Source organism: Macrobrachium nipponense, chromosome 16 (genome assembly GCF_015104395.2).
Source record: "Macrobrachium nipponense isolate FS-2020 chromosome 16, ASM1510439v2, whole genome shotgun sequence".
Lineage (NCBI taxonomy): Eukaryota > Metazoa > Arthropoda > Malacostraca > Decapoda > Palaemonidae > Macrobrachium > Macrobrachium nipponense.
This window is the reverse complement of record NC_087209.1, coordinates 10,891,770-10,906,769: the sequence shown is the minus strand read 5'-3', so window position 1 is coordinate 10,906,769 and position 15,000 is coordinate 10,891,770. Positions and strand designations below refer to the sequence as shown.

General features: G+C 43.6%; 1 protein-coding gene across 1 annotated transcript in view; it reads left to right on the top strand.

The window, feature by feature from the left end:
• Positions 1-3,274: 3,274 nt before the first annotated feature.
• Positions 3,275-15,000, top strand: part of LOC135195267 (mucin-2-like) — a 12,041-nt gene continuing 315 nt past the window's right edge. Inside the window, exons 1-6 of the mRNA XM_064221527.1 lie at positions 3,275-3,357; positions 3,491-3,665; positions 4,156-4,269; positions 4,878-5,066; positions 8,106-8,171; positions 8,858-9,411. Coding sequence (XP_064077597.1) covers positions 3,275-3,357; positions 3,491-3,665; positions 4,156-4,269; positions 4,878-5,066; positions 8,106-8,171; positions 8,858-9,411 — 1,181 coding nt within the window. The remainder of the gene's footprint in view (positions 3,358-3,490; positions 3,666-4,155; positions 4,270-4,877; positions 5,067-8,105; positions 8,172-8,857; positions 9,412-15,000) is intronic.

Sequence of the window (15,000 nt, the reverse complement as noted above, 5' to 3'; positions counted from 1 at the left end):
CACGGCATTGGTGGCTGCATTGACACTGCTAATGATGTCATTGGCTTCTTCTTTTATTTCGTCTGTGGGGTTTTTTTAGTAAGCGCTCGAACTTAGTACTGTCAGACAAGATGGCATCCAACTTCTGGTGGTACTCCGCTGTCTTGATCAGGACGAAGGCTGCTGTTTTGTCTGCACGGCGCACAGTTATGTCGGTTTTTCGACGCAGGGCCTTTGCTGCTTCTTTCATTTCACGGGAGAGGATACCACTATTATATGTGCAGCGTTCCGTGAGGGTGCTTCTGCAAGCAGGAGGGGCTGCAAGGAGTCGGTGATGCGGACGAGATTGCGGCTTTCATATTGTTGTATCGAATCGAGCAGCAACTCGACCTCTAGTCTCTTCTCAAGGGGCTTCGGTTTGGAGATAATATGGCAGTTAAGGCCTAACCGTAGCAGTTCATCCTGGTCCGGGGTAGGTACATAATCTGTTAGATTGATGTATCCTTCTGTCCGTTGCGGCATCCGGAGCTTGCCCCCACCCATTAAGAGAAATGAGTTTCCGAAGTGATAACCCGCAAGCGTTTCTTCATATCCTTGTCTTGAGGTGGGCGAGGCATACTTCTATGTTACGCGGGTAACTCAAGTCTTGTAGATTTGGTAAATCTTCACTTCCGGTTGTCATCGCTCCATGGTTTCATCTTCCTTCTTCATCAGGGTGTTCAGGTTCGATCTCATCTCCTTCGCTGGAGCTCGGACAGACGGCTGCTTCATCGTCCCCCTGGGTTGTCTTGGTCGCTACTCTGCCGTAAGGTTGCCCATTCCTCTCACAGTTTTCACGACCTCTTCTCGCAGGGCACGGCGCTCTTCTGTCTTCGCTCTCAGCTGACGTTGAAGGAGGGATATCCGAAAGCTCCTCGTGTTGTTCTCGTTGCGTGCTGAATGGTCATGCAGACGTATGTTGGTATATATTGGAAGGAGACCCTCTTTCAAACAAGTCTTATTGAAAGATATTGCTGCATCAGCTGCATTCAACTTGTAAATAGTCTTCTCTATTTTTTTAATAATAGCTTTCTCTCTGCTATTACAACTGGCGAGTATTGCACCAATATTACTCATCAGGAGCAGTCAATTTCTGGGATAATTGTTACAAATTTATTTATTTGTTACAGTAAATGAACAAATAGGTCAAAATATAAGTTAATATATTGGCCAACGTTTCTCTCGGTATCATCCGAGTATGATCACGGCAGTGGATCGGAGCAGACTGTTGTTGCTGTCAAGATCTACTCAATATATAGCGGCAGGTCAGCAGGGGTTCAACCGCTAGCTGCGTTTTCATTGGCCGGTAGCGCAATGCGCTCCCGCCATTAGTTGAAGGAAGTTTTCTTCAAGACGCTTCTCGTCGTTGAAGGTCGCGAAGTTGCAGCCTAGCAGACCGTCGAGGCTGGGGCAAGGCTTCCCTGGGCGTTGTGTCACGACGGCTCGCGATGCCATTGGCTGTTGGGCTGCTCGTCTCATCTGGTATTCTTAGATCGGGGGTGTCGCTCAGTCTGGTATTACTTGTATTTATACACATAGGTCTCCTTAAGTTGGTGGGGAGGAAGAGCACTTCCTGCGTCGTATTCAATGAGGGCTTCTCTTGCTGTATGAGGAGTGCCTCGAGGAGTCGCAAGCGTCGCTGGTCAGGAGCCCTCCCTATTATCTTTATATTCTTGATAATACCGTCGTGGGAGATAGCTTCCTGGTGTGCTGTCATGATATGGTTTTTTAATCACTCCTTCTTTCCTTCTTGTACGTGGCAGGAAATCCTCTTGGACAGTTTCATAGAAGTCATACCAATGTAAGAGCCGGGACATCCACGGACGAGGCATAAGAATTGGTAGACTACATTCGACTGTTTCAAGAGGTCTCTTGCTGGGGGGGTCGGGTAGTTCTTCATAATAAGGTCCCGGGTACGTCGATTTTGGTAATAAATTACAAGTTCAAGTTCTTTGTCGGCTTCGGTAGGGGTCACATTCTCTTTGATTATTTTTCTCAAAGCATCTTCGTCCTCACGGTGACGTGCGTGCATTCTTGCTTTGTAATACAGCTTGATCTTCTCATGAGAGTGGGGCTGCGGTCTCTCACTCTCGCCGTACCACCGGTCCAGCGCTGTTCAGACTTCTTTATCAACAAGTCGATTCGGATACCCGTTATTAACGAGCATCTGAGTGACTCGGTCGAGTTCTTTGTGAGTGTCCTGCCAGGAAGAACAGTGAGTAAGGGCCCTCCTAATGTAGGCCCTGACTGTGGTGTTCTTGAACCGTGCAGGGCATTCGCTGTCGCCATTCAGACAAAGCCCTAGGTTTGTTTGCTTTGTATACACGGAGGTCTGAAAGAGGGTCTCCTTCCAATATATACCAACATACGTCTGCATGACCCTTCAGCACGCAACGAGAACAACACGAGGAGCTTTCAGATATCCCTCCTTCAACGTCAGCTGAGAGCGAAGACAGAAGAGCGCCGTGCCCTGTGAGAAGAGGTCGTGAAATTGCGAGAGGAATGGGCAACCTTACGACAGAGATACGAGCAAGACAACCCAGGGACGATGAAGCAGCCGTCTGTTCAGCGCTACAGCGAAGGAGATGAGATCGAACCTGAACCCCCCTGATGAGAAGATGATGAAAACCAGAGCGATGACAACCGGAACGAAGGACTTACCAAATCTACAAAGGACATTGAGTTACCTGCGTAACATTGAAGTATGCCTCGCCCACCTCAAAGACAAGGATATGAAGAAACGCTTGCGGGTTATCACTCGGAAACTCATTTCTCTTAATGGGGGCAAGCTCCGGATTGCCGCAACGGACAGAAAGATACATCAATCTAACAGATTATGAACCTACCCCGAACCAGGATGAACTGCTACGGTTAGGCCTTAACTGCCATATTATCTCCAAACCGAAGCCCCTTGAGAAGAGACTAGAGGTCGAGTTGCTGCTCGATTCGATACAACAATATGAAAGCCGCAATCTCGTCCGCACCACCGACTCCTTGCAGCCCCTCCTGCTTGCAGAAGCCCTCACGGAACGCAGCACATATAATAGTGGTATCCTCTCCCGTGAAATGAAAGAAGCAGCAAAGGACCTGCGTCACGAGAAGACATAACTGTGCGCCGTCCAGACAAAACAGCAGCCTTCGTCCTGATCGAGACAGCGGAGTACCACCAGAAGTTGGATGCCATCTTGTCTGACAGTACTAAGTTCCGAGCGACCTTACTAAAAAACCCCACAGGACGAAATAAAAAAAGAAGCCAATGACATCATTAGCCAGTGTCAATGCAGCCACCAATGCCGTGCACCTCCCGCCCATCATCGGAGATTACAGCCTTGGCTATCTGTACGGCAACGTAAAAACACACAAAAATGGGAACCCTCTCCGCCCCATCATCAGCCAAACACCCGCCCCCACGTATGGACTGGCCAAGCGCCTTAATCAAATTTTGACGCCCTACGTGCCAATGCCGATATAGCCTTCGCTCTTCAACGGAATTCCTTGAAGAAATCCGAGACTCCCCAGGAACAGGCACTATCGCCTCCTTGGACGTAGAATCCCTTTTCACGAACGTTCCCGTTGACGAGACCATCAATATCATTATGGACCGCATCTACAGGGACCCCTCTACACCCCAGCTGAATATCCCAGAAGTATCCCTGCGGACACTCCTCGAGATATGTACGAAGAAGGCCCCATTCTCCACCCATAAAGCCAGATGGTTCCGACAAAAGGACGAGTCGCGATGGGTTCCCCTCTTGGTGTCCTATTCGCCAACTTTTATATGGGCACTGTAAGAGAGAGTTTTCTCTAATATCAGAAAACCCCAAAAATACGCAAGGTACATTGACGATATCTTTGTACAAGCCGAGGATGAGGAAGAGGTTGAAGCTTGTCCGGCGCATGTTCCAGCATTGCAGTTCGCTGAATTATACTGTCGAATTCAGCAACGAAGGCCAGCTCCCCTTTCTCGACGTCCTCGTCTCCAAGACCGACGATGGCCTAAAAACCTCCATGTATACAAAGAAAATAAACCTAGGGCTTTGTCTGAATGGCGACAGCGAATGCCCTGCGCAGTTCAGAACACCACAGTCAGGGCCTACATTCGGAGGGTGGGCCCTTACTCACTGTTCTTCCTGGCAGGACACTCACAAAGAACTCGACCGAGTCACTCAGATGTTCGTACTAAAAACGGGTATCCGAATCGACTTGTTGATAAAGAAGTCCGAACAGCGCTGGACCGGTGGTACGGCGAGAGTGAGAGACCGCAGCCCCACCCCCATGAGAAGATCAAGCTGTATTACAAAGCAAGAATGCACGCACGTCACCGTGAGGACGAAGATGCTTTGAGAAAAATAATCAAAGAGAATGTGACCCCTACCAAAGCCGACAAAGAACTTGATATTGTAATTTATTACCAAAATCGACGTACCCGGGACCCTATTATGAAGAACAACCCGACCCCCCCAGCAAGAGACCTCTTGAAACAGTCGAATGTAGTCTACCAATTCTTATGCCCCGTCCGTGGATGTCCCGCTCTTTACGTTGGTATGACTTCTATGAAACTGTCCAAGAGGATTTCCTGCCACGTACAAGGAGCAATTAAAAACCATATCATGACAGCACACCAGGAAGCTATCTCCCGCGACAGTATTATCAAGAATATAAAGATAATAGGGAGGGCTCCTGACCAGCGACGCTTGCGACTCCTCGAGGCACTCCTCATACAGCAAGAGAAGCCCTCATTGAATGCGACGCAGGAAGTGCTCTTCCTCCCCACCAACTTAAGGAGACCTATGTGTATAAATACAAGTAATACCAGAACCGAGCGACACCCCCGATCTAAGAATACCAGATGAGACTAGCAGCCAGCAGCCAATGGCATCGCGAGCCGTCGTGACACAACGCCCAGGGAAGCCTTGCCCCAGCCTCGACGGTCTGCTAGGCTCAACTTCGCCGACCCCTTCATCGACGAGAACGTCTTGAAGAAAACTTCCTTCAACCAATGGCGGGAGCGCATTGCGCAAACCGGCCAATGGAAAACGCAGCTAGCGGTTGACCCCTCCCCTGCTGACCTGCCGCTATATATTGAGTAGATCTTGACAGCAACAACAGTCTGTCAGTTTGCTGCTCGGCATCCGTGGTAGCAACTCTCCGCTCACACCGCTCCTAGACTCCGCCCACTCCAGCTCAGCTCCGCCCAGACTCCTCCCACCGGCAGCCACCGACCAATCAGAAGCAGCACGAAAACCTACAAACTTCTTTGCAGGATTTCAAGCTTGTGCTTCTCTGCCACCAGCCAATCAGCTTGCTGCAGACTTTCCCTGCTTTTTAGCCCTGCCGACTTTATAGTTGGCGCGCTTAGCAAGGGAAAATAAGATTTGAGAGAGCTCTCTCACTCTTACAAGCAATTTGAAGACTTAATATCACTCCTCCTTTTCTCAAAAAATAACTTTCTCTTATTAACCCTCTTACGCCGGAGCCCTAAAATCAAAACGTCTCCCGTATGCCGGGCCTGGTTTGAGTGAGCGCGGAAGTGGAAAAAATAATTTTTTCAAAAAATTACAGCGCGCGTACTTTTGAAGATTAAGAGTTCATTTTTGGCTCCTTTTTTTGTCATTGCCTGAAGTTTAGAATGCAACCATCAGAAATGAAAAATAATATCATTATCATATGTAAATAATGCGATATATGGTAGCGAAAAAAGAAAAATTCATACATAATTGTATTCAAATCACGCTGTGCAGAAAACGGTCAAAGCTAACCAGTTACTTTTTTTTGCGTTGTATTTTACACTAAATTGCGATCATTTTGATATATAATACATTGTAAAACAATAAAGCACACCGGAAAAAATATTATCACAAAATGATGTACGAATTCGTAACGAGCGGACGTAAAAAAATGTTATTTCAAAAATTCACCGTAATTCTAAATAAATGTTCTAGAGACTTCCAATTTGTTTCAAAATTAAGAAAAATGATTAAATATTACGATACTGTAAGAGTTTTAGATTAGAATTGCAGATTTCGACCATTTCGGACGAGTTAAATTTGACCGAATGTCGAAATTTTAATATATATATTTTTTTATATGGACATATTTCGAAGGTGGAAAAAGCTACAACCTTCAATTATTTTTTATTGTATTTTTCATGAATTTGCGCACATTTTGATATATGAAACTCTATAAAAGGCTAATATGAAAAGGAGCAAATATTAGGATAATGCCATGTACGTATTTCGGAGATTGCGGCCGCGAATCGGCGCGCGGAGTGAAGGTAAATATATATTTCAAAATTCACCATAATCACAATATTGTTTTAGAGACTTCAAATTTGTTTCAAAATGAAGAAAAATGACAGAATATTACTAGGCCGTAAGAGTTTTAGCTTACAATTGCGTTTTTCAACTATTTCGGTAGAGTCAAATTTGACCGAACGTGGTTTTTTTTTCTATATACGTGATTTATATGCAAATATTTCGAAAAAGAGAAAAGCTACAACCTTCATCATTTTTAGTTGTATTCTACATGAAATACGCACATTTTCATATATAAAAACTTATGTAACAGCTAATTTTAAATGGTGCAAACATTTCGACAATAGCATTCTGATTTTTTCGGAAGTTACCGCGCGAACGTAATGTTTTTTTTTCATAAATTCACAATAAATCGAAATATTGTGTGCTAGAGACTTCCAAGTCGTTGCAAAATGAAGGTAAATGATTGAATATTACTAGAATATAAGAGTTTTAGCTTACAATTGCGTTTTTCGACATTTCGGTAGAGTCAAAGTTGACCGAAAGTTGAAATTTTTGCACTTAACGTTTATTTATATGAAAATATTCAAAACTGATAAAAGCTACAACCATGGGTTGTTTTTTGTTGTATTGTGCAGGGGAAATTGCGCACATTTCCATATATAAAACTTTATGTAACGGCAAATTTAAAAAGGGTGCAAACATTAGGACAATCGCACGAAAAAATTTATCGGAAGAGTTATCGCACGAACGTAAGGAAAAAGTTTTTTCATAAATTCACCATAATCGAAAATATTGTGCTAGAGACGTCCAATTTGTTGCAAAATGAAGGCAAATGATTGAATATTACTATAATGTAAGAGTTTTAGCTTACAATTGCGTTTCTCGACCATTTCTGTAGAGTCAAAGTTGACCGAAGGTTGAAATTTTTTGCACTTATCGTTATTTATATGAAAATATTTCAAAACTGATAAAAGCTACAATCATGAGTATTTTTTTAGTTGTATTGTGCATGAAAATTGCGCACATTTTCATATATAATACTTCATGTAAAGGATAATTTAAAATGGTGCAATAATTATGTCAAAGTGACGAAATAATTTCCGAGATGTGTCACTGATACTTTAGTGCGATAAGAAAGAAATTCGCGCTTGCGCGCCTGCGTAGCAGATTGTAAACAAAACAACGCCTTGATCCGTGAACTCCCAGCATCCCCAAGGCGCGTGATACAAAAGTTTTCGGCTGGTAGGCCTATAAGTATTTTTTCGCGAATTTCCCCCCCAAAAAAACTTTTTTGAGCCGACGTAGATACGTCCAATCGGCATACGGGAGACATTTTGACTCGACGTTTAATACGTCCAATCGGCATAAGAGGGTTAACACCGTCCTCTCTTGTGGAACATTTGGTAGCCCTTGAGGTCTAAAAACTCCAACAGAAGCAAGACCAAAGAGACAAATCTTCCTACTGTCGCAATACTATATTGCAAGTAGCACAGGAAACCAATAGGCTGGCGCTTCCAGCCAGATTTCAAGATAACTTAAACAAACATCCAAGCCCTTCAGGCGACATAAACACAACCAATCCACTTATTCACTCACCCCTCACAATATCCTAAATCCACTCCATAGACATGGAACCTTCACCTCTATCATATCACAAGATCACATCATCCATGACGACTCTCAGCCCCCATCACATCCATGACACCGACTAGAAGAAGAAATAGATCAGGTACCAGCTCCCCCTCAGACGAACATGTGACACAGAGACCACGGATTTTCCTCTCCCCCTGATAACTCTCCTGCACACTCAAAAGAACATCCCACCCACAGCTCCTCTCCCTAGACTGCTCTGACACGGAAGACGACCTTTCACAGGACAATGGTGGCTTTACACTTGTACGCAGTAAGAAGAACATGAAGAAATCAACACAAACACGGACACTTTTTTAACTTGCAATCAGACACCGAATTCCCACGACTGAGATTCAAACCAATACAAAAACCAGGAGAAACAGCTTACACCACAATAAAAGCCATTGAAGACAGACACAGGACATCATTTTCAAGGCACGCACCAACCCGAACAGGACAATTCATTCTGATACCTAAAGACAAACATGCCAAAGAAGTACTCAGGAAGGACGGACATTGCAAAGCACTGGACCCAAACGACAGAATACAGAAAGGACTTATATGCAGATACCCAGTAAACCTCCAATCGACCGACCATGAAAGAGCTCTCCCTTGTGTTAGACACCACCCGGTGCACAAACAAAGCAGGAGAACCAACAAGAAAGGTTCTTGTAACTTCCCAGGGAAAGGAAACCTGCCGAAGTAAACATACCAATATGGGGAAAATTCCCCACTGAAGAATTCACCCCTGAACCACTAAGGTGCTTTAGGTGTCAAAGATTTGGACACCATCAGCGAGAATGTGGCTACAAACACATTTGTGGGATTTGTAGTGGCAAACACCCAACACAAGAATGCTTAGATCGTTACAAAAGGAAAGAGAGGACGACAGCAAAATGCCCAAATTGTAAAGGGCAGCATCACGCCTGGCATAAAGGCTGTCCGGAAAGACTAAAGAGGATTTGGCGAATGAAAGGCCAGAACCCCCAGACCACCACCAGAACGTTGCAACAGCAACACAAACCACCCCCACAACACACATCATACCCTCAACACCTACCACAACAAAACCCACCCACACAACAACAACACCCACAACAAACATCACACCTCAGCAACCAACGGAATACAACCCACCTCCACTACAGCAACAACAAACCACAGCAACACAGCACCAAGACCCCAGATATAGGCAGCAGAAACCCCCCACCAATCAAAGACGCAATCCACCTACACAACAACCACAACAAGACCAACAACAGAACACATACCACAGAGACCCCAGACAGACACAAAACCAAGATACAAACAACACGCCCACACCTGCCTCAAACCCCATGTCCTTCTACTCCACATCAACTCGGAAAACACCCCTACTTCCCACCCCACCCAATCACATGAACACACCCCCCACCCCCAACTACACCCGTGACGGTAGTACCAGTGCCGAAAGTCAGCACAACACCGTAGAGCAGACACCAGAGAAAGGCCAACTATCGCATCAGTAAAGAGACTTTAGGAGGGAAATAGAGAAAATTGTGAGGGCAATTTTTCACCAATTGTTTCCAAACCTAAACCTAACAGCTGACCTCAGGAAAACGATTGTAGCACTGACACCTTATTAAGATGGAAGGAAACAATCAACATCAAACACGCCCCCAGAACACTGAAAGACATTTCACATACACCAGTCTGAAAATATTACAATGGAACATAACCATTGCCAACACAAAATATGCCATACTACAATCCAAAGTACTCTCAGAAAGACACGACGTCATCCTGCTCAGGAAACACTAATTAGGGAAAACAACAACTTCACATTCAAAGGATACACAGTTTATAAAAACTCCACATACAGATTCAAATAGAGGGCTGATCACCCTAATAAAAACAACAATTCCCTCGGAAAAAAATAAGAAACATAAACTGTGGTGATGGGATTGAGACACTAAGTGTCCTCATAAGACTAGCAAACACGTCACTCACCATACACAATATCTACAAAGGGCATGAAAAAATCTTTGAAGGAGAGAACCTCTTCAGTGCAGCCTCCAGAGAAAACACCTTCTTTGCAGGAGACTTCAATGCACACCACCCATGCTTACAGTCGAGACAGCACACATGCAGCAGGCAAGACACATACACATCCTAATGGAAGAATTTCCTGACGTTGCACTAATAAATGACACAAATGAAGCAACACACCTACGAGGTGGCAGGCTAGACTTAAGCTTCATAACTGGAAACCTGAAAGAAGACTGCACATGGAGAGTGCACCCAACATTAACCAATGACCATTTTGCAACCGAAATAAAACTAAAGATAATGAAAATTCCCCCACCACCGCCCCCTCCGGCAGGATGGAGACCGGACCTAGCAAACTGGCCAACATTTCAAAACCACATGAACACATGGCAACACAGTACATTCAAAATCCAGCCCTCAACATATGCACGCTCCAACAGGACTTTGTAGAGAGCCTGCACAACGCAGCAAACATTTCCATGCCAAAGAAAGCCTTTAGAACAATGCAACCCCACACACGGACAGTTGGTACTACAACTCTAGAATCAAAGAAATGAACTCAAGAGTAAACAGAATAAGGAAAATATTCAGAAGGAACCCCACCGACGAGTTGCACACGATCCTAAGAGAAGTCGTAAACCACGCAGCCCAAACTGCTAAGGAGGTTAAGCAGGAAACCTGGCTAAAATGGTGCTCAGAAACCACTCGACTGATGCCCATTGCAAAGATGTTCAAGTGGTTCAACAAGGTATCAGGAAAGACCAGGCCAACACAGGCACACCATCCCAACCCTCTAGCTGAAGCAAACAGACTAGCACAACACTTTGCAGACAGAACCAAATCAATTCACCTACCACCAGTCACACGAGAAAGACAAGTGGCACTCAATCCTGAAAGATGGAGAATCATCAATACAGCCTGCAGCAATTCTGATGACACGGACACACCATTCACAATGAAAGAACTTGACAAAGCCCTCCAAAAGGGAACAGACACAGCACAGGAGCAGACATGATTACATATAGCATGTTAAAAAAACATGGGAAACGCAGCAAAAAACAGTGCATCTCCACATAATAAACAGAAACGTACACAGAGCAGATCAGACCCACACAATGGAACCAACAAAACACACAACCAATTCCCAAACCAAAGGAGCCCAACGCCTACAGACCCATTTCTCTCATCAGCTGCACAGAAAAGACGGCAGAGAGAATGGTGTTAAACAGACTGCTGTGGAAAACAGGGCCCTTACACCACCGCTTATATGCCTACAAAGAGGGGATAGGCACACAGGAATGTCTAGCAGATGTGATGGCCACAATAAATAACAAGAAAGCAATCGTTAGTATTTCTCGACCTGGAAAAAGCCTATGAACTTGCAAGTGCAGCTGCTATCCTGCAGCCTTAGCCACAAGAAGCAACCTTCTAGCATGGACCAAAAGATACATGCAAAACAGACAAGCCAGAGTTACCTTTCAAGGAGCAACCTCCGAATTCCTCAGTCTGGAAAATGGAACACCTCAAGGAGGAATACTCAGCCCCCTTCCTCTTCAATATACTAATGGAGAAATTAGCCAACAGCAACTTCCCAATGGAGTTGAAATTTTCATATATGCAGATGATGTGTGCTTGGTCAGCACAGACAGGCATAGAGCCCACCAACACATGCAAATCGCGATAACACAGATTGAAAACAAATGCACAGTCCTAGGACTAAAAATCAACACGACAAAAACCAAGGCAATGGCAATCAAATACAATACAGACCTGAACCCAATACAACTCATGGGAGAACCCATCGAATGGGTAGACAACTTCATGTGCCTAGGAGTCAACATCAACTATACAGCTCTCACCACGCAAAGAAATAGAAACACTTAAACAAAAGATCAAATGCAGACAAAACGCCATGAAAAGAATCACCTCACTAAGGCAGGGAGCCGTATACAATGCCCTCAGAATTTTCTACATACAGACAATAAGATCAACAGTAGAGTATGGGCTGCACCAGTCCTCACTAATTCTCACAAGCAGTGAACAAAAAAGTTTTGAGGTAATCCAAAACAATGCCTTAAGACTCATTACAGGAGCACCAATGTGGACCAACCTATGCATCCTGAGACATGAAACAAAACTACAATCTCTACTCATAGGATAGATCAGAGAAACACATCATCCTGCTAAAAACCTTAAAAAATGACAGAGACTGTCCACTCAAAAAGGAGATCAGGAAATGCATTAATCTCCATGAAGAGCTAGACCCTCCCAAACATATGCTGGAGACCTTCTAGATACACTGAGAAGAGTAGGCATGCAAAATCATGCTGCAGCCATCAGGGAAGACACCCCTTCAGGTGAATACACAGAATCAGCACCTGGAACCAGAACCTTTTAACACAAACTACACAATTCTTCCAGCAAGCAAGGAAGCATGCACCACCCAACAGTTAAAGCAAGCAGCACAAGAAGCAATACAGTTGACAACCGCCACAAAAACATATACTTTGTTACATGGATGGGCAGTAGACCTCAGCGTCCCAGCGGCAGCAGCAGGGGTCTACTCAACAACACTCAAAGGAAGCTGGAGGCTCTCCGACAATGCCTCCACACTACAGACGAGCTGATAGCTATCGCCAAAGCACTAGAAGACTCCAACACAGACTGGGCAACACTACAATACACACCGACTCAAAAGGAGCAATACAAGCCATCACAAAAGGCAAAGCAAAGGAAAATATCAAAATCCTAACGAGCATATGGGCACTGGCAAACTCCATCAAAGCAGAAACAGACAAATACACTCTCAACTGGATCCCGAGCCATGTAGGAATACAAGGAAATGAGGAAGCTGATTCCCTGGCAAAAAGCGGGCTACACATAAACAATGTCAACATCAAAATAAACCTCTCACTAACCCAACTAAAAAAGCATAGCAGCAGCATACTGCCAAACACAGGAGGAAAGCAAAATCAGGAGAGCCATCTTCGGAGGCTCCAAGACTGCAAAATGGTATGCAGACACCACACAACTTCAACCACACAGCATACCGAAGAACATGACACGAGCACTAGCGGTAATAATACACCGTCTAGGTTCGGATACCAATGCACATGGCAAAAAATAGAAAACAACCCTAAACCATGTAAATACTGCGAAACAAATACAGAAGAAACCACTGAAACACTATATATTACACTGCCAGAAACACAAAACAACTAAGACAAGTCATGAAGGAGATCAACAATCAAGTCACTCAAATAACGAGAACAATATCCTAAACAACACCCAACAGCTTACAGGCTTCCTATGCTCCTACCACCACCAAGGTAGGTGCAAAAACACTCCTAAATAGCAGAATCTCTGGGACATCAGTCAAGACCCTCTCACACCCCCTGCCATCCCTATCCACTCACATACAAACCATAAAACACAGAATAACAAAACAATCCACCCAGTGCATGACTGACACAAAGACAGCCAACATCAACCTACATCACCCAACATCCAAAAGCAAAGCCCCGACTCTGACATCCTTCATCACTACCTCACCTCATGCACAGCATTCCTTCAGCCTCATGCATCAACAACACACACTACTTCCCACTCGGAATTGGAACGGAATAAGGAAATGTTTTGTGGACCTCACAAGCTAACTGACTAGCAATCTTTTTCTCAGACTTATACCCTTCCTTCTTCTCATCTGTTGGCCTCTCTGACTTGCCAACACTCACTACTATTGCACTTTTCCTACCACTGAAGGGCACCTTAGGGTTTAAAAAGGTTGGACAACCTTACCCATCAAAAGTTTTCTTTCCAATATACACTCATCAACTCACGCATTATCACCAAATAAAGGACCATATCCTACCATTACCACCTCTCACCTTCCTGAGTTACGGGCTGCTCTGTGAGCAAGAGCCCGTGCTGACACAAGGTCAGCTAAATCAAAAACAACAACAACAACAACAGTCTGCTCGATCACTGCCGTGATCATACTCGGATGATACCGAGAGAAAACGTTGGCCAATATATTAACTTATATTTTGACCTATTTGTTCATTTACTGTAACAAATAAATAAATTTGTAACAATTATCCCAGAAATTGACTGCTCCTGATGAGTAATATCGGCACAATACTCGCCAGTTGTAATAGCAGAGAGAAAGCTATTATTAGAAAAATAGAGAAGACTATTTACAAGTTGAATGCAGCTGATGCAGCAATATCTTTCAATAAGACTTGTTTGAAAGAGGGTCTCCTTCCAAAATAATAATAATAGTATTATTTACTTTTTAACAGCAGTGAAAAAAAATATTAATACATCATGTGTTGGCTACATTCTTTTCTTCAGTAACTTAAAGATCACATTACAATTCTGACATCATAACTTTTTCTCTCCTCATTTTTGCAGTCTAATGACGAATATATAAACCCCACGAGGCATTTTCTCTCGATTTCACGTCAAGAGGAAATGTGATACTGATATTTTTTCGACAGGAAGGGGGACACAAACGAAAAATGATCTGATGAGATGGTGATTTTCTTCAACAAACTCAAGGTATTCTGAGCTACAGGAAAACTCGGAGGGTTTTTACGCAAATTATCTACGGGGACCACCCCTTATTATTATTATTATTATTATTATTATTATTATTATTATTATTATTATTATTATTATTATTATTATATTATTATTCTTATTCTTATTCTTATTCTTATTCTTATTCTTATTCTTATTCTTATTATTATTCTTATAGGTTATAACCAATGTCGATAATAACACTGGCTTCATCTTACTATTCCCAAATAGTGAAACGTGTGAAGGCCAAAAATAAGCAGTTTTACGCTTTTTAACAAGGAAGTTAACAGTTATCCAGAGCTATGAAACAGGGCGATGAAACAATCGACGACACAATAACCCCACAGTTACTTATCTCAGAGCTAGAGGGGCATACCTCCGCATATCAAAAGGTCACGTGACGTCAAGTAATTTTCATAAGACCAATTTTTCATTCTTCCACTTTTTCACAACATTCGCCAAAAAGCAATGCAATTTCCTTTTT